The following is an 18433-nucleotide window of genomic DNA, read 5'->3' on the forward strand; positions in this document are numbered from 1 at the left end:
TCTTGCCGAAGATGGGAGGGACCGCTCTCATGTCCTGAAGTCTTGTCATCACATGAGGCAACCAGAGGAGACTTCAAGAAGTACTGCTCGCCAGATGAAGCAAGAAATAGTCCTGCGCATAACATGAATAAAACCACAATGTGCCGTTTTTAGACTATGTGTTAGTAAGTGAGCTTTAGAGGTGCTGGTAAGCAGATTTTGGAAGAGCCAGGCTAGCTAGCTATTTTAATCTAAGCTAACCAACTGCTAGATGTAGCTTCATAATTACCATATAAACATGAGAGTGGTATCAATCTTCTCATCTAACTCTCTGCGAGAAAGGGTATTTCCTAAAATGTCTAACTATTCCTTTAATGAGATTGTTGGTCGTTACTAATGACTCTGAAATCAAAGTATTTTGCTACAATTTAGAGATAATGTCATCCAAATCTGGTAATGAAGTGAAATTTGCAACCTGGGCCTAATCTTCATGGTCCTACTACTTTCTCTTTAGTTATGAAAACATTTTCACGGCAGGTTCGTTGATGAAGATACAGCAACACAGTTAAACACAGTTCAGAAGAGGAAACAGGTGTACTTCTCCTGCACTGAATTTCAGTTGGTTTAGCACATCTAAAAAAAAGAATAGCAGGAAATAGAGAGCAGCTACATCAACCAGATTTCAGAGAAAAAGAACGAACACAATCAGATGATCTGCAGTTTAACCCAGGTGTCAAAACCAAAGATGGTGTTAATTGTTCACTTTTTTCTTCCAAGTAATTCCAGAATATGGTTCAATTATGGATTGTTACTTATGATTTCTTAAAAAGAAAAAAATGCCTTAATTCAATGGACATGTGTTCCTGGCTGGTAACACCCTAACTTAACCCTCTTTCTTTGTTTAGCTTAAATACAGAAGTTTGTGTGATCTCTTACTTGTCCCAACCGACAACCTTGTAGCGAGTGTCACTGAATCCTACGGTGGCCCCGAAGTGCAAATCACAACAGCAAATAGAAAAATGCAACAGCAAATCATAAAACACAACGGCAAATAGGAAAACACAACGGCAAATAGGAAAATACGACAGCAAATAGGAAAACACGACAGCAAATATGAAAACACTTCAACAAATCATAAAACACAATGGCAAATAGGAAAACACGACAGCAAATAGGAAAACACGACAGCAAATATGAAAACACGACAGCAAACATGAAAACACGACAGCAAATAGGAAAACACGACAGCAAATATGAAAACACTTCAACAAATCATAAAACACGACAGCAAATCGGAAAACACGACAGCAAATAGGAAAACACGACAGCAAATATGAAAACACGACAGCAAATTGGAAAACACAACGGCAAATAGGAAAACACGACAGAAAATAGGAAAACACGACAGCAAATAGGAAAACACGACAGCATTAACTTCTACCAGAAAAGGTAGGGCCTATCCAGCAGAGGACGGACCCTCCTGATTGGACAGACGGACTGTCTGTCTTTTAACAGGAAGGAGAGGTGTAAAACACGGGAAAGCGCCTACTTTTAACAGAGAGACAGTCCGTCTGTCCAATCAGGAGGCTCCGTCCTCTGCTAGATAGGCCCTACCTTTTCCGGTAGAAGTTAATGCCGTTTTGTTTTCCTATTTGCTGTCGTGTTTTCCTATTTGCTGTCGTGTTTTCATATTTGCTGTCGTGGTTGCTGTCGTGTTTTCATATTTGCTGTCGTGTTTTCCTATTTGCTGTTGTGTTTTCGTATTTGCCGTCGTGTTTTATGATTTATTGAAGTGTTTTCCTATTTGCTGTCATGTTTTCCTATTTGCTGTCGTGTTTTCATATTTGCTGTTGTGTTTTCCTATTTGCTGTTGTGTTTTCCTATTTGCTGTCGTGTTTTCATATTTGCTGTTGTGTTTTCCTATTTGCTGTTGTGTTTTCATATTTGCTGTTCTGTTTTCCTATTTGCCGTTGTGTTTTTCTATTTGCTGTTGTGATTTGCAATTCAGGGCCACCATAACATCCTTGTACCTCGACTGTATGATTACCCCATGGAACAAGACGTTATTTTAATTGTTATTATTGTTATTGTTATGATGGCCAAATTAATGAAATAAAAGGCTCCTTATAATATGTGCTGATATGCAGCGTCAAATGTACCGTTTTTCTCTCTCCCTCCTCCAGATCTTCTCAGTATTCGCCCCGCTCCAAACAACGGGACTCACGGCAGTCTGAACCACCTTCTGAAGCATCCCGTCCACCTGCCAGTTCACCCAGCGCAGCTCTCCCATGACACCCCCTGTGAGGCCAGTGAACTCATCCCTGTTAACGATCTGCAGTGCACCTGTACATCCCAAACCAAGGCAACGGTATGTGCCAACAAGTTATTCATGACATGACAGTGTTTGTCCGTCTGTCGGTTAGTCTCCCACTTTGGTCCGGACTGAAATATCTCAACTGTTGGATGGATTAACATGAAATTCAGTGCGAATATTAATGTTCCCAGAGGTTAAATGCCACTTTTCCTCTAGCGCCACCTTGAGTTTGGAATTTGGGGTTTTGAGTAAAATGTCTCAACAACCTTTGAATGGATTGCCTCGAAATTTGGTACAACCATTCATGATCCCCTCAGGATGAATTGTAATCATGTTGGTTCTAATTAATGCCTCATCAGGTCAAAATCTTTATGACTAACTTCCTGCAAAACTAATGACATTCCCATCAGCCTCACTTGGATTTTGTGTTTAGCGATAATTAGCAAATGTAGCATGCTAACGTGCTGAACAAAGATGTTGACGATAGACGATGCAGCTCTTCTGTCTCTCCTCTCCCGTGCTGCTGCTGGGGCATTTGGGTTAAGTGGCATCGGCACATGCAGTTCGACATCACATCTCCTTAATATTTCCTCATTTATGTCATCAACACATCCATGATTCATGGTAATGTTGTGTAAAACAAGGTCATATTTTTCCTTATATTTATGTATGGTTTGCAAAAATGGGAACTGCTGGGTCCGTGGGATGAGAGAAGCAAAGTGTATGCGTGGTGTGCACACTCTACATTACGGCGAAGCATGCACCCTTAAAATAGCATCTGAATAACGCCACTGACTTTAGACTAGGTTTTTCCTGGTCTGTGGCGGAATTGTTTTCTGAAACTGCAAAATAGCACTAGGGAACGTTTGCCTCCTCTTTTTGCTGAACCGCCCCCCGGGAGCGTAAGTTCATTCACCGACGTGAGTCTGTGGAGGGAAAAGTCTGCTGTGCGTCAGGTGCAAAATAGGAATGATACATGCGTCGGTGTACAAAGTCAATTGCGCTGGGTGCAAGACAGGGCCCTATAGCTTCTAAACATCAGTATGTTAGCATTTTCATTGTACGCATTTTAACATGGGTCCATGTACAGTCGCACAGAGCAGCTAACATGGCTGTGGACTCCCAGTCTTGTTTTATTACTTTTTTTGTGTTCCAGTTAATATTTCCGCCTCCGCTGCTCGAGCAGGGTCAAAGCATGTTTGACAGTTGGCCATTTTCTGATGCATATAATTAAAATGCAGTAAAAATGAAATAATTAGTCATTAGTAATTTGGTTGAATTACCAGTTGATTCAGAAAAAAAAGTACAAGTAGGCCTACATTTTCTGTACAATAATGTGAAACAAAGCCCACTTGACACCAGTGCAGATACTTTAAAACTTCACAGGCCTCATATACTGATGTGCATGGTGAAAGTTTTGTAGATACATGGACGATTGTAATTTAACACAAGCATAATACCAAGAATTTCTTTTTAGGTGACAAATATGAACAGAGATCTCCAGACAACTAATTCTAGTGAGTATTGTTTTATTTTTCTTTGCATTCATAATGTTTTTGAGAGGAAACTGTATGTGACGTTTATACATGTTCCATTTTTAGGTGTTAAAGCCAGCTTACGTCGCCTCCATCATCCCTTTGGCACCCCTCGAGTCGTCCAACCAGACGCCACTTTTTGCCTTCTCCACCAATCCAACTACCTCAGTGGATACAGCAAAGACCGCCTGATGCCCCTGTGGGTGTCGTACACCATCCAGCCTCTGGTGAGTCCACTGTTTGGAGCTGTCTTTCATCTCTAAATATACCATGTACAGCTGAGTTGTCCCAGCTGTATTTCTTCTGTGGTTAAAGGGTATGGCAGGAGATTGTAAGAGGTTGTTTAGGATCTGAATCCCTTCTCCAAGCAGCTGTTACTCATCTTGTGTGCTCATGTTGGCTCAAACACTTCTTGTCTTTCTCATTATGCAGTTGAGCTTTAGCGTAAATCATGACTTCAGGCAGAGTGATACATTCCTTGGGGAGTTTACACTGTTGTACTATTCTGTCTGAATGATGGAGCTATGATTTGTTGTCATTCAGGCTTTACCCAAATACAGTACAAGCTAAATATGGTTGTACTGTATCCTTTGTGTTCATTTTGGCTTGAAAGAATCATTGTTTAGATTGTTTTCTTGATGTGTCATAGCATAACATACAGTATTATGCTCAGCCCACTTGGACACCCACAGAAAACTTCAATTTCACAGTTTGTCAAAGTTAACAACTCCACATAAAGCGAGCTTTAAGCTAGTTTTCCCACTAGAAAATCAATGAATCAATGAAAAGCATGAAGCCATGCTACATTTCCATTCTTGCACAGGATGTTTAAAAATATGCATAGCTTTTGATGCTTTATTTTTCTGCCTGTGATCAAAGTAATCTTTCCGTAATTTCCCAATAATAAAAAAAAAAGGTTCTTGTAAAGAGCTACTGTATACAAATTGGTGCTATTTATAGCAGGAATAGTAATGTCTTTAAAAGAACGTAACGTACATATTATTTTATCACTGGACATTGATTTAAATGAAATGAAATTTTATATTTTTAGCCATGCTAGCAGCGTGGCTCAATGGATGGTAAGATCGGTCCAACACTTTCCAGAGTGATATGTCTCAACAACAATTAAATTGGGTTGCCATGAAGTTTTTTACAGACATTCATGGTCGAGGCAGTCAGGTATCACAGGCAGGGAATGACCCTGATGTATAGGTAAACACAACTTTGAGGAAAACATAAGGAACAGTTAACTAGAGTCTAGGTGAACTGAACAAACTATTGGAAACTGGAGCGCAGAGCCAAGGTAGTTATACTGCTGGAGCTTGATGAATGGATGAGTTGCATGTGTGCAGGTAGATTGGCAACACACACACACACACATGCAGAGAAGACAAACAGGGGACCAACTAGAGGCATAAGGGAGAAACACAGCCAAACCATGAACTCTCATTACGCAAGCAATTAAAGCTGCTGTAGGTAGGATTGCGAAGATCCAGGACCAAAAAATGTGAACATCGACAACTTCTCAGTCCCTCCCCCCTTTCCTTGTCTTGGAAATGGTGAGCCCTAAAACAAAGGAAATTCAAAAATAGCACATTTTATTTAAAAAAACAAACAAACAACAACCTGTTTGACAAGGGAGGGGAGTGATCTGAGTTTATTGTTTTTAGAGATCTCTGCAAACAGAAACAGGGCAATGCCCTCACTGGCCTATATACACAGGCGAAGCAAAACCAAGCCAAGTGATCTTACGCAACACTTTTCAATACACACTGTCCATCACTGACTGATCCTCTCTCTCAGACCGGAGTCCGACCCCTGAGTCCAGAGTCGGAGGAGTGTGTTCGTGCTGACGCACGCATCCCACCGGCCGCCAGCCAGCTGTGTCTACGCTACAGAAACGACACCGCTCTGTCCTTCGGCCTGTTGCATCCCCCCAGTGAGTGTGTGAGTGAGTGTCTTTGTGTGTGTGTGTGTGTGTGTGTGTGTGTGTGTGTATGTGTGCATGTGTGTGTGTGCGTGTGTGTGTGTGTGCGTGTGTGCGTGTGTGTGTGCGTGTGTGCGTGTGTGTGTGTGTGTGTAGTGGAGGGGGTCATAGCACGCCTGTCCACAGCCGGGTGTTGAATTCAAGTTGACATGTTTTAGAGCCACATTCTCATGTAAAAATGCACCCATGCTTTTGGTTTGCAACTGTAAAGAGTGTCCCGTCCCCCTAAATGAGACACTGTAGATTCACTGTATTTTTAATGAAATTCAGGTTTCAGGTAGCTCCACAAATGAATATGTGACAGACTGAAAGAGAGAAGTAAAAGCTCTGAGAAAATTAGACATTTTATTTTAGAAAGTGATCCCAGACTGTGATTTGTGCAATTTAATGACTTTAGAGCTGCAACGATTAGCTGATCAATTAGTATGGGATTATTTTTGTCCATCACCACACAATTTATCAGCAACTATTTTCACAACTGATTAATTATTTTTTTTAAGATTATTTTTTGATTAGCCTTTAATTGATAGGACAGCTAGGTGAGAAAGGGGATAGAGAGGGGGAAGACATGCAGGAAATCAGGTCAGACTCAAACCCTGGACCTTTGCGTCGAGGCATAAGCCTCGAAGTATATGTGCACCTGCTCTACCCACTGAACCAACCCGGCCACTTTAAGTAATTTTTTAAGCAAAAATGCTCCATATTTTCTTGTTCCAGCCTCTCTAATGTGAGGATCTGCAGATGTTTTAAGTTTTATATCATTGTAAATGTAATATCTTAGGCGTTTGATCTGTTGGTCAGACAAAATAAGATGGGGACATCACCTAGGACATTTTTCAATATTTTCTGAATAGATTTATCGAAAATGATAGAGGTTAGTTGCAGCCATAAATCACCTAACCTCTCTGTATTTAGCCCCACCAACATGTGATGTTTAGTCCTTCTTTTCACAGTACACATGTCAGACTTTTACAACATGCAGTTTGTGTTTAACTTTTTCTCTCATTTTTTCTTTTAGATCTGAGTGCAGAGGGAGCCGAGGCAGACTCTCTAATCACGAGCAACATGGCACCAATGTTCCCTGCATTTAAAGGTATGTCTGTCTTGTAGAAGAAAATGATTTACCTAACAGTTTTAGTCTCATTTTATCCTGATATCCTCTTTCCTGTTCACTGATTAAGTTCCTATTATTTTACCTGATCAACAACTTTTAGTGTCTCCTGATTTAATTAAGTCTGTCTACCTTTGCTCTAGTTTAGTGTTAAAACAAAGCATTTTGCATTGATCACCGTGAGTGAGACATTTTGTTGGAGCCCAGGTTGGCTCCAACAAAGGATCATCCTTAACTAATCAAAGCACTTTTGATTAGTTGAAGCAGACAGTATTGAGTCTATGCAAATCTACTCAGACAGACTTGTGAGTTGATTGTCTTCTCAGCTTTTGTTTATTCTGTTGTTTCCTGTAACCTTGTATAAAACCCTGGCTAGAAACTCATTCTGGTCAGAGAGAATCCTACAGCTTCTTGAGAGCTTCTTGTGAACTTCTTTCTCCACTGCGCAGTGAATAAAACTCATCTGAACCAGCCACTGAATTGGAACTGAGAGAACTTTTTCTTCCACACTGTCCAAATATGTATCCGCTCCTGGTTTTTATAACTGGAAATGGGAATCATGATGATGCACGATTTAAAGATTTAATTCCAGTTGTCAGACGGGTTCATTTGTGAATGAGAGCTTTTGAGCTGAATGAGAGCTACACAATTTAATTACCTGGTGAACTGAAGAAATACTCTTGATCACAACTAGACATTATGCCATGCTCTGTTTTGTGTCCAAGAGCAGGTATTGTGGTTTGTCTGTTCTCATGAGCCATTTTTATTGGTCAATATTATACTTTTTTTTGCTAAAAACAGGCTATACTTTTGGTTTTTAAATACACATAACAGGAGTCCAAAGATCTAACCGCTGTGATTATATGGGACTACTGTACTTTAATTTAGTTAAACTCCTTCTTTAAAGCACAATTAAAGGTTTAGTTTGAAGAACTTTCCCAGAGTTAATCCTCCTGCTATCCTACTGCCGACAGCACAGTTTTCTTCACAATAAGATTCACTTTTCTGATTCACCAGACTGTGCGCTTTCAATTGATCTATATAACATGAAATGGAGTTGAGTGGGATGATCATTTTTGTTCTTTTGCTCATACAGATGTTTCTTAATTCGGAGGAGTAATGCTGTACCTGCACTCAGCACTACACAGCATTACAAAACCAGTTGTGACACATGTGAAAGAAACACTGTGGTGTGCTCGGCTGCACAGAGGAGCCATGCTTTTGTTTAAACTTGTTTATTGTGTTGAGTGATTAATGCATTGAAAAGTTGAGTGTTTCAGAAAACACGGCTCTGGTTTCCCTGGGGCCACCCACACTATAAATGGAAACTCTTGCACACTAGTGTGAGGTCCCATTGAAAGGAAAACCCTGTCCAAGTACGGTACTGTTGCTTGTGTATGTTGGAAGCCTATATATTAAATAGCTAACAGATGCTGCCCCCTGGTGACACATCACTGTGTCTACACTCTGTGAACCTTTATGGATGAGTTAGTTTATTGACTTAAATATGACAATACAGACACATAAAATAACTTAACATATCAAATAAAAACAAATCCATATACAATACAGTCAAGATATAAAAAAACATTAAAAAAAAACTTTGTTGAACACTTGCTTTACATGAAGGGCACTTTAAATGAAAGTACAATGCATATTCACTTTCTTTCTGAGAGTTAGATAAGAATATTGCCACTATTCTCATGTCTGTATGCTAATTACAAAGCTACAGCCAGGAGACTGTTAGCTTATCTTAGCTTAGCTTAGCATAAAGACTGGAAATAGAAGGAAACAGCCTAGTCCTGAAAAGGTAACACAATCCACCTACTAGCACCACCCAAGCTCACTGATTAACACGTTATAGCTCGTTTTTACACTTTGGTTTTTGTACAGATTAAACAAACAAGATATAACTTGTTAATTGGTAAACTTTAGAGTTGCTGGTAAATTATTCCTTTCAATTTTTTAAGTTTTTTTTTAAATTTTAAGTTGTAATGATTTAATCGCCGGCTTCTTTCTGTAGACCACAGTGTTATGGAGATGTATTTTTGGAGAACTAAAAAGTTCTTGTATTTACCCTAACCGCAGATGTTTGGACCCATGTCCATGATGTCCTGCTTCCAAAATATTCACAGCAGCTGAACGGAGTTAACATCATGAGTGGGCCGATATTCGATGAAGACTATGACGGAAACGTTGATGCACTAAAAGCAATCTCAGGGTAAATCAGCAGCACACACTCCAGGCAGGATTATATCTTTTCAGAGCCTAAAGTGACATATTGAAATAGGTTTGTGACGTGAGATTTGTAAGTATATATGTATATATAAAAATACTTTTTAAGGGCTTTGACATAACCAGCAGGTCATTTTTTAAAGATTTTTGACCATGTCCACCCCAGCAACAAGATCATGTAATATTAACACACATCATAAGTTAAAATGAGAGCTTTCTGGAAAAGAGGTAGCAGTTTTTAAACTCTGTGATCTCATGTTTCTCCAGGAATGAGGCTCCCATCCCGACACATTTCTACGTGATCCTGACCAGCTGTGGGAACTCGACCTTCAGTCCTGTTAACTGTGAGGGTCCCCTGCGGGCCAAGTCCTTCATCTTGCCCCACAGACCGGACCATAGTGAGAGCTGTGCTGTGAGTAACACCACTAACTCCTCTCCTATTCGTTTCTACACGTCAGCCTTCTGTGGAAACCTGCTGCCAGATGGACAGTGGATAAATTGATGGTGTAATACATTTTCTTTATTCCTCTCTCTATAATTTTTACCAACTTTCTATTGTTCTTCAGAATGGGTCCAACTTGGCCTCCTGGGTGGAGGATTGGCTGCAGTTTCACACGGCGCGAGTCCGAGACATTGAGCTCCTGGCCGGACTCAGTTTCTACCACGACAGGCTATCAGTGGAAGAGACGCTACAGCTCAAGACGTTTCTACAGACTGCTTAAAATCAGAGACAATATCCAATGGAGCTTTAATTTCCAAAGAAAGCTATATTGGTCTGCACAACTGGCCTCAGTGCACATGGACACATTCATAAAGGTTTTCTGTGTTCAAACCCCATTGATCCCAACATTAAGTTCCATCCAGGTTTTTTGTGATATGTCTGATTCCCCAACATGTGTAAAATTAGTCGATGTGTGATAGCTGTATATTTGTTTTTAATTATGTTTTTATAAATGATTTTATAGAGAAAAGTCAGAGGACAGTTTTATCAATGCAGCTCTGAACCAAAGACACTGAGTGGCTCCAAAGTATTTCCTCTGATGGGAACAAAATAAAAGGGAAAAGAAACTTATTTCTGAAAGAAGGATCTTTTTATACTGGGATTGCTTTTATTGGCAGGGGCTCTTCAAGAAACACATGGCAATCTGGGAACAGTTGTTTCTGCTGCCACACATCTGGAGAGCAACCAGAAAAACACCCAACATGAGAATTTAAGAAAAGAATAAGTTTTGCTGTACAAAAAGAAAAGTTTCACCTGCCAGATGTTGTCATTGTGTGTTTATGGTTGTTATTTTTCTATTTTCTTTATACGGCACCAATGTTTTTAGTATTTTAGAAATGTTTGGTTCAGTTAATGATATTTTGGAGATAATTAGCCAATGTTTAAGTGTGTGTGTGTGTGTGTGTGTGTGTGTGTGTGTGTGTGTGTGTGTGTGTGCGTACTGTATGTTTACTGTATGGGTGGATGGATTATGAGACAAATTGGGCACAGACATGTAAAAGGCCCCCCACCTATCTTACATAGAAGCAAGATATCTACTAAAAGAGACAACAAGTTCTTCAAACAATAAGACTTTTTGTGTCTTTCTATGGTTGTCTTGCATCTTTGAAGTTCTTTTGCGCCCCTTTGTATTTGTAATCATTTTGAAGTCTTTTTGTGGTCATTTTGCATTTCCTTTTGGTTGTTTTACATCTTTTTATGGTCAGTTTACATCTCTCTGTAGTCTTTTTGCATCTCTGGTTGCATTTTGCATTGTGTTGTCATTTTGCATCTCTTCATGGTGATTTTGCTTTTAGTGACATTCTGCAGGTGAAGCAGAACTGTCAGGTGCGGCTGTTGGTCGAAGAATGGATAAAGAGAGGCTGTCTGTGCCCAGTATTCCCAGTCATTAATCAGTAATTAATCATGCCTTGTTTGTGTAAATGTGTGTGGGTAGCTGGAATTATTTCTGGGATGAACATAGTTTTTGTTCAGTCCTTTTGTCTTTGCTTTTTACAGTGACTGTCTGGAAGTTAAGGATGGCAGGTTGTTTGTGGAAAACTAAAATGGCAATGTTGGTCAAATACACAATTTCAAATAAAAACTCTTCTACACTGAATTTTGTGATTTGTATTCTTTTATTCATTACCTATTACACCTAAGATCATGGCATCATAGAAACACTTTCTGCACAGAGTATCACACCAAAAACAAAATGTGAGATTTAAACAACTAGCAGCGTCTCTGTTTTCCGTCTCCGAATTGCAGAACAGTAGGCACTACGTGTGAACTCAAAAAGGAAGGAAACTGAGCCATGTATGTTACACTGTGTATTGAATATGCCACTTCCTCAGGCTGACCACTCTGGCAGTGCAGCGAGCCTAAAGGTAAGTTCTTGCAGCTTTCTGCTCTGCACCGCTTAACTTTGCAGTGACCTAGTTCACATCTCAAACCTGAGCTTGCTTTCCTTTAGAGGTTTTTGTAGTCAAAGTGATGTTTCAGTTGAGATATAGCAAAAGAACGGTGTGTTGAGTAAACGTTTTCTAATCGCAGCTCACATTTGAATCATCGTCAAAAGAAAGTTTTGCAGTAATTGATTGTGATGCAAGGAGTAAATTAAGTTTGTGAATGCACTGTATGAGTGAAAGTTTCCTGTTCTTTATATTCTATTTACTTCTCTCTTGGTGTCGTACTGGCTGCATGATGTTTATTGCATTCATAGTTTTATTGCATAGAAGAAAACTGACTAAGGACGTCCTACTGGTTATAAAGGGCTCATTGTGCCACCAATAATGACAACTTTAAACATCTATAAAATGTTAACAAAAAATTATTTTTTTCGTCTTCACATTTTTTAATTTTCAATTAAATGATAGTGTAAATAAGTGTGTGTGCGTGTGTGTGTGTGTGTGTGTGTGTGTGTGTGTGTGTGTGTGTGTACTCCATTACTACTAACTAGTGCACTGGGGCCTGTCATCTGGCTGTTTGACTTGTTCAGTAATCAACAGTGGGACACAAGCTTTAAAGATAAGTATCTTTTATTGAAACTGTATGATGCGTCAGAGCCTGTTTTATACAGTCTATGGTCACAGCCCATGTGGACATGTGACATTTAAATAATCTCAGAGCTGCACTTGCAGGAGGCGGGACACCAAGAGGCCACGTCGCTTTTTGTGCAGCCCCACTGCTTCTTCAGATCAGCACAGTTACTATACTGATCAGTGTAGGGACAGGCGTTGGCTGCAAGATACAGAGAAAAAGGAGAATGGATGTGTAAAATAAGTACAAAACATAACCCAAGAGAGCTCACTTTTCAGATTAGAGTCCTACAACTTCTTATAGGAGATGGTCTGAAGGCAGAAATTATCAAAGAATTAAATATCACATTTTCATGGGGTTTCACAAGGGTGGACAGGTTGCCAAGACTGTTAGTAATCACTTTGATGGAGTTAGGAGGGCGAAAACAGAAGAACTTCAGACTTGCTTTCATTTAGCTGTAAACGTTTGTGTCATCCAACACCTTAAGGCAGTTCATGATAGTGATTAGGCTGGGCCAGTTGTTTGGTTTCAGGGGAGATAGAGCTCTCTGTTATCAGCATAACAGTGGAAGCATATTTTTGAATAATTTGCTTCCAGGAAGCATGTATACAGAAAACAGAATGGGAACCTGCATGCAGAAGGGAACCATGACTCTTAAACTTTGGCCAAAAGAGCTACCAGCCTAGCTAATAGTGTCCTCTCTTATAGTACTATATTACTGCAAACATTATGTATGACAAAACGCATGACAGTGACCACCTCTTACCACACAAAACCAACTACATGTCATGTGCCCACACATCATGACAGCACGCACACAGCTAAGTGACCATTGGCAACAGACACCATGGACAGTAACAGTGATCACTGTATTTTGAAACCCATCACCACAAACAAGCAACATTTTAATAAATAATAATATTAGATAAGTACAGCGGCCAATTACATATGTTACGGTTTATTTGGGAAAATGGTCTTGCAGAATTACAGTAAATGTGCATAATTTTGGTAACGTTCAATTTACATATTGACAGTAATTTGAAAGCTTTCCCTAATAAACCTTAACTAAACAGTGGCAGCGGTGGCCAGAATAAAATCTGTTTTAGATTTTAAATAACTAAACTTACCAATGATGATTGCATAACTTGAAAACAAAGTTCATGCATAACGTTAATTGCTCAAGTCAAGATGCCTCTTAAAAGCTTCCGATTTTCAAATTAAGCTCAGGTGTTAGTCTTTTCTTTGACGACTCTACCTTTTCATTAAAAGTTCTTCTTAAAATCGCCGTGGATGATAAATTCGCAACGATGTCTTCCTCATAGCTTTGGTCCTCCTCAGTTACTCCCGGCTTCCATCATGAACCAGCAGGCTGGCTAACATACGTAAGCTAGCCTACTTTAGCGGCGGTGCTAGCTTGTACATGTGTACATGGCTTGTTCTCTTAATACATCCATCTTACACATACAAAATCCAATTTTCATTCACAAAAATGGATGAGAAGATTAAGTCTTCCAGTGCTGTATTTGCCACTTACTGCACAGTTTGTTGTCGCAAGCATTGGGGCAGTCACCACAGGAGGGTCCTGATGTGTAGGGGCGAGCGTACTGGTAGTTTCCACTGTAATGTATCCCAAGGCATCAAATATTTTAAAAACATAACAGCTCAGACACTCAAACACACAATATCAACCCAAGAAATGTTCATGTAAGTATTCACTAAAAGTGAGAAATATGCTTGACTTTCCATTGAAAAAGAAAAATGTTTTGTACTTACGGTGGGCAGTATTGGCAGACATAGAAGTACTTGTAACTAGAGTTGGGACAGTAGGCCATACCACACCCAACCTTGTTGGACCTGTACCAAACAAGCTGTGCAGAGAACATGAGATAAAAACATGATCATCAGAGGTCACAGCATTAATGTTCTGTTGTATAATATTGTTTTTGTAGTAACTGTTTGGGTTACTGATAAGATTTCAAGTAAGTGATGGAAATTTTGATGCATGTTAGTCAGAATTAACAAATGCTTTATAAACTAAGATATAAGTCCACCTGTGTGAAGTGTCCAACCATTCCTCCATTGGTAGCTCCCACTCCGTAGCGCCAGTTCTTTATCTCGTTATACCAGCTCTGGATAGCATTGCTCCAGGTGTTCTCCCAGCTGGACATGTACAGGTTCTCTCCACAGCCACTAGCTACAGTTAAAGAGGAGAAGAGAGATACTTTATTCTTCTTAAAAAACCATTATGAACATGCTCTTAACTCCTGATCACACATAAAAGAAAATTCATCAAATTCATTATCATGTTACTTTCTTGTGTCATTACTTCATGTGTGGTTTTTTTGTGGGATTTAGCCATTCCAGAACTCCCTGGAAGGCAGAAGACTGTGTGGACAATGCCATCTCTAGATCAAAGCACCAAGAACTCGTCAAAAGAATAAAAAAAAGATGTTTTCCGGGCTTTCCAAAAGCTTTAGCAAAACAACAAAAGAAGTTGGTGGTCACAGAAATGACAAGAATGGAGAAGTTCTTGGTAGTCTGTTAGCTAGTGTTACCAAGGCCAGTGGACAAAGCAAATTCTCCAAAGGCTAATGGGATATAGTGACTTGTGGAAGATCCCTCAGGCAAGATTGCTTTTTATTCAGAGCCAGGTATAACACCTTTCCTAACCCAGCCAATCTGGCACGATTGGTCCAGCCCAGAAAAGATCTATGGCCTGTGTGAAACGGCTTAGCTATCCTGTGTGGCTGCAAGACCACCTTGGCTCAGGGTGGTTACAGGTATGGCCAGGTGCTAAGGAAGCTGGCAGAACTCGAAGAGAGCATGAGAGTCTAAACAACCGAGAAGCCCCAATATCACCAGAAGCAGCTTGTCCAGTTTGTAACAGCTGGACAATTGGTGCAGAACTTGCCCACACAGGACAGGACATCAGTCTTGGACGTCCTCTCTGTCCCACAATCTAAACTTAAGGTCAGGGGTGTCCAATCTTATTAGGATGGGTTACATGCAGAGACAAATTCTCACTACGTTGTGCTGTGCATAAACTAATAAACTAAGACCCATCTGATCATTGCACTGACTTTTTTGTAAACTATAGGTGTTCTTTTTTTTTAAAAAACAAGCGTTGTTATAGTGAACTTACTGCTGATTGTTCTGGAGCTGTCAGGGCTGTGCTTCATGGAGCAGGTGTTGGCCCATCTCTGAGCGTTAGCTGCAGCCTCGCTGCTCCAGCTCTGTGGGAAGCAGAGGATAGATCAGCCACTAAAGTATATACACCAGAAATCTCCAAGTGCTGGGTGTTGTCTGGAAAATTATTTTAATCTTTTACTGATACTAGTTCAGTGTCCTGTTTGGAATGGGCCCACTGCGACGGCGGTGCATCTCGTTATTATCGTCTTTAACAAAATTAACACTGCAGCGGAGGTAGTCATTTCCAAACAGTCGATTGACGGTTATAAAATAACATTAAAGCATGGATTTAATTAGCGGAGGTATTTTGCGGCAGTAGTGTTATTAGTGTTATAAATTAGCATGGCAAATTTACATAATTTGAGTTGCACGGCAGAGTGACGATGTCCCTGCAGGATATCCGCTCGTGTTTGTTAAGGCAAGCGAAGAAGTGCTCAGTTGTAAAGTTAGTTTGCTATATCCATATCCAGCAGTCAGAAAACATACAGTGAAATACACTTAGCGGATGTATTAGTTTTTTAAAAGGTGTATTTATTGCCAGTAGCCCGCTGCAAATACATGCACCGCAGCTGCACACAGGATCGCTTAGTTTTTTTAATTTCAAGACACGACACGTCGTTGGGTACCCAGCACTACACCCGCCAAGTGTTCAGTATATTGGATGAACGGTTCTTGAGATATTTGAATGACAGAAATCCAGAGGGACATACACACTTACACACAGAGATTCCTTCCTTTATAGATAAATGCTGCACAATGTGTGAAATCAAATCAAGCTAAGCTAGATCAAGTAAGAATCCATGCTCAGTAAACATTTTGAGGAAGCACACTATGCTTTTGAAATTATAAAATCATTTGGTGCATTATCAGGATTTTACCATTTCCAACATGTTGCTAGCAGAAGGCTGAACATTTCTTCTCAGGTCGTTATGCTTGTTCACAATCTCAGTCGGGTCAGTTTGGCCTGCAGTCAATATAAACACAATTAAAACCAAAAAAACAGATTTGGTGAAGTGTGAATGTGTATGATTTAGTGCTGTCAGTTAAATGCGTTATTAACGGCGTTAACGCAAACCCATTTTAACGGCGTAATTTTTTTTATCGCGAGATTAATGTTGATTAACATGATTAGTTTTTTTCACATGCTGTTGCAACAACTAGTAACGTTAGATAAAATACAACACCACACCGTAGCCGGCCAAAGCGTAGTAGGCTAATGTTACGTTTTGAGTGGATGGCGAGCGCGAGACGCCGAAATGGATGCCAATAAGATTCTGAATGGAAAGTTTACTTTTAAAAAGTTGCCAAATGGTTCCATTGACAAGACCAAAGTGATCTGTGTGTTTTGTCGTTGTGAACTGAGCTATCATCGCAGCACGTCCAGTCTGAAATACCACTTGATGGCCAAGCACACAGCTGATGCGACAAAAGCACAAAGCAAGCCGATCCACTTTTCAATGTTGATAAGAGCATTAAAATGAGAAAAAATAATTGGACAAAAAGAAATCTAGGGACATTTAGAATAGATAAAAATGTGCGATAAATTGTATTTAATTGCGAGTTAACTATGAATGTTAATAATTAACATTAATGCGATTAAATATTTTAATCGTTTGACAGCACTAGTATGATTATATTAAATATTGTAATAACGAAAATATTAATAATTTCAAATACTCACCCTTCAGGTACAGTTTTCAGAGATGAGAGAGAAATATTGTGTTAGTTTATTGCATGTTTGAAGCAAAAATAAAAAGAATGTATGTTTAGAAAAATCTAGATTTTTAAGATAACATACCAAGAATGATACACTCAATATTAATCCCTATAAGAGAGGACATTTTATTTCACTTACTAGAGACAAGGTGCTAGGAACCTGAAGAGCAGCAAAGACACCCAAGGTGCACAGGATGGTGAAGTACGTAGCCATGGTGGTTCAGACCAGGACTGTTCACTTCCGAGAGCCACAGGGGTCATTTATATACGCAGGACCACACAGACGTGACAAATTAATACAAAGACTTGTGTCAACATAGCACCTGTGAAATGTCCTTGATGATAACGTATGAAAAGCTGCTGGTCTGTGTTTACATTGTACATGTGTTCTTCATGATAACTGTGATAAAGGGGCATGCCATATCTTCCTCTTATGTGGCAAGGTTATGAGATGAGGTTGTGCAATTTAAAACGGATCATGGTATCTAAACTAAACTTAATAATTAGAGGTTAAATTAACATTGGGAGCTTTGATACGATTTGAAAACCCTTCTCTTGTCCTTGACAGCTTATGGAGATTGTTTGCTTTGTTTGGACAGGCCTTCAGTTTTTTTCCATCTGTGTCATGTGTTAGACATTTGACTCATTATTTTCTTTTTTACTTAAGTCTTGTATTCGTCTTAGATCACTAGTTTCCATTTTTCACAAGTGAGTTTTCTTGTTACTCCAACTGTGCTGTGCTTATTTTTGTTTTTACATGAAATGTTAGTGACTGTAAAGAACTGCACAAAGATGAGCTGGCGAAAACGAATTTGGAAAATACACAGATGACACAACACCGTGCAGATAAATGCCTGCAAAGTATTTTAGAAATATTTTCAGCAGGGTTTGTGTGGCCTTGACAGGTTTTAGAAGAGCAGGTCATTCTTTCTAAAAATAAAAGGACCCTCAGTTGTGTCAGAGCTTGTGGTGTCAGTGACAGTGGTTGGGTTTTTATTTGGAATTTGCTTGTGATGATGAGTCTTGCTGTGAGTGCAGACATGCTGCCAGAGCTGACTCAAGGTATGCAGTCACTCACACAGGTCTTCCAGGAAACTGTGCTCTGGGTGGGAAACTTGTCAGAAACCTCGTGACTAGTGTGGTTTTTCTCTCGGCTTTCAGATTTCGTATTTGGGTCCCACTGTAATCAGTCAAGTACCTATTACGGTCACTGCTGTGGTGGGCTGATACAAGCTCCCCCTCCTTTCTCAGATGTAACTGTCACCATTAAACCACGGACAGCCTGAATCATTATTGTCCTTTGCTCAGTAGAAGCAAAAGTGAAATGACTTGCCTTGACGTGATAATG

General features: G+C 39.7%; 2 protein-coding genes across 3 annotated transcripts in view; one reads left to right on the forward strand and one right to left on the reverse strand.

The window, feature by feature from the left end:
* Positions 1-11260, forward strand: part of enpp1 (ectonucleotide pyrophosphatase/phosphodiesterase 1) — a 33720-nt gene extending 22460 nt beyond the window's left edge. For both annotated transcript variants that reach the window (XM_078274709.1, XM_078274708.1), the window contains exons 16-23: positions 2163-2347; positions 3771-3810; positions 3895-4055; positions 5632-5767; positions 6834-6908; positions 9015-9147; positions 9429-9573; positions 9728-11260. In XM_078274709.1, the coding sequence (XP_078130835.1) occupies positions 2163-2347; positions 3771-3810; positions 3895-4055; positions 5632-5767; positions 6834-6908; positions 9015-9147; positions 9429-9573; positions 9728-9883 (1031 nt within the window). In that variant the 3' untranslated portion in view covers positions 9884-11260. The remainder of the gene's footprint in view (positions 1-2162; positions 2348-3770; positions 3811-3894; positions 4056-5631; positions 5768-6833; positions 6909-9014; positions 9148-9428; positions 9574-9727) is intronic.
* A 907-nt stretch (positions 11261-12167) lies between these two features.
* LOC144533694 (cysteine-rich venom protein ophanin-like) lies at positions 12168-16337 on the reverse strand. The gene is made up of 6 exons (XM_078275229.1): positions 16248-16337; positions 15323-15413; positions 14232-14374; positions 13954-14048; positions 13715-13797; positions 12168-12381 (listed from the first exon to the last, which is right to left on the reverse strand). The coding sequence occupies exons 1-6, from the start codon at positions 16257-16259 to the stop codon at positions 12254-12256; spliced, it is 552 nt and encodes a 183-aa protein (XP_078131355.1). The 5' UTR covers positions 16260-16337; the 3' UTR covers positions 12168-12253.
* Between the last annotated feature and the right edge of the window lie 2096 nt (positions 16338-18433).

The sequence above is a fragment of the Sander vitreus genome, chromosome 18 (genome assembly GCF_031162955.1).
Source record: "Sander vitreus isolate 19-12246 chromosome 18, sanVit1, whole genome shotgun sequence".
NCBI classification, from domain to species: domain Eukaryota; kingdom Metazoa; phylum Chordata; class Actinopteri; order Perciformes; family Percidae; genus Sander; species Sander vitreus.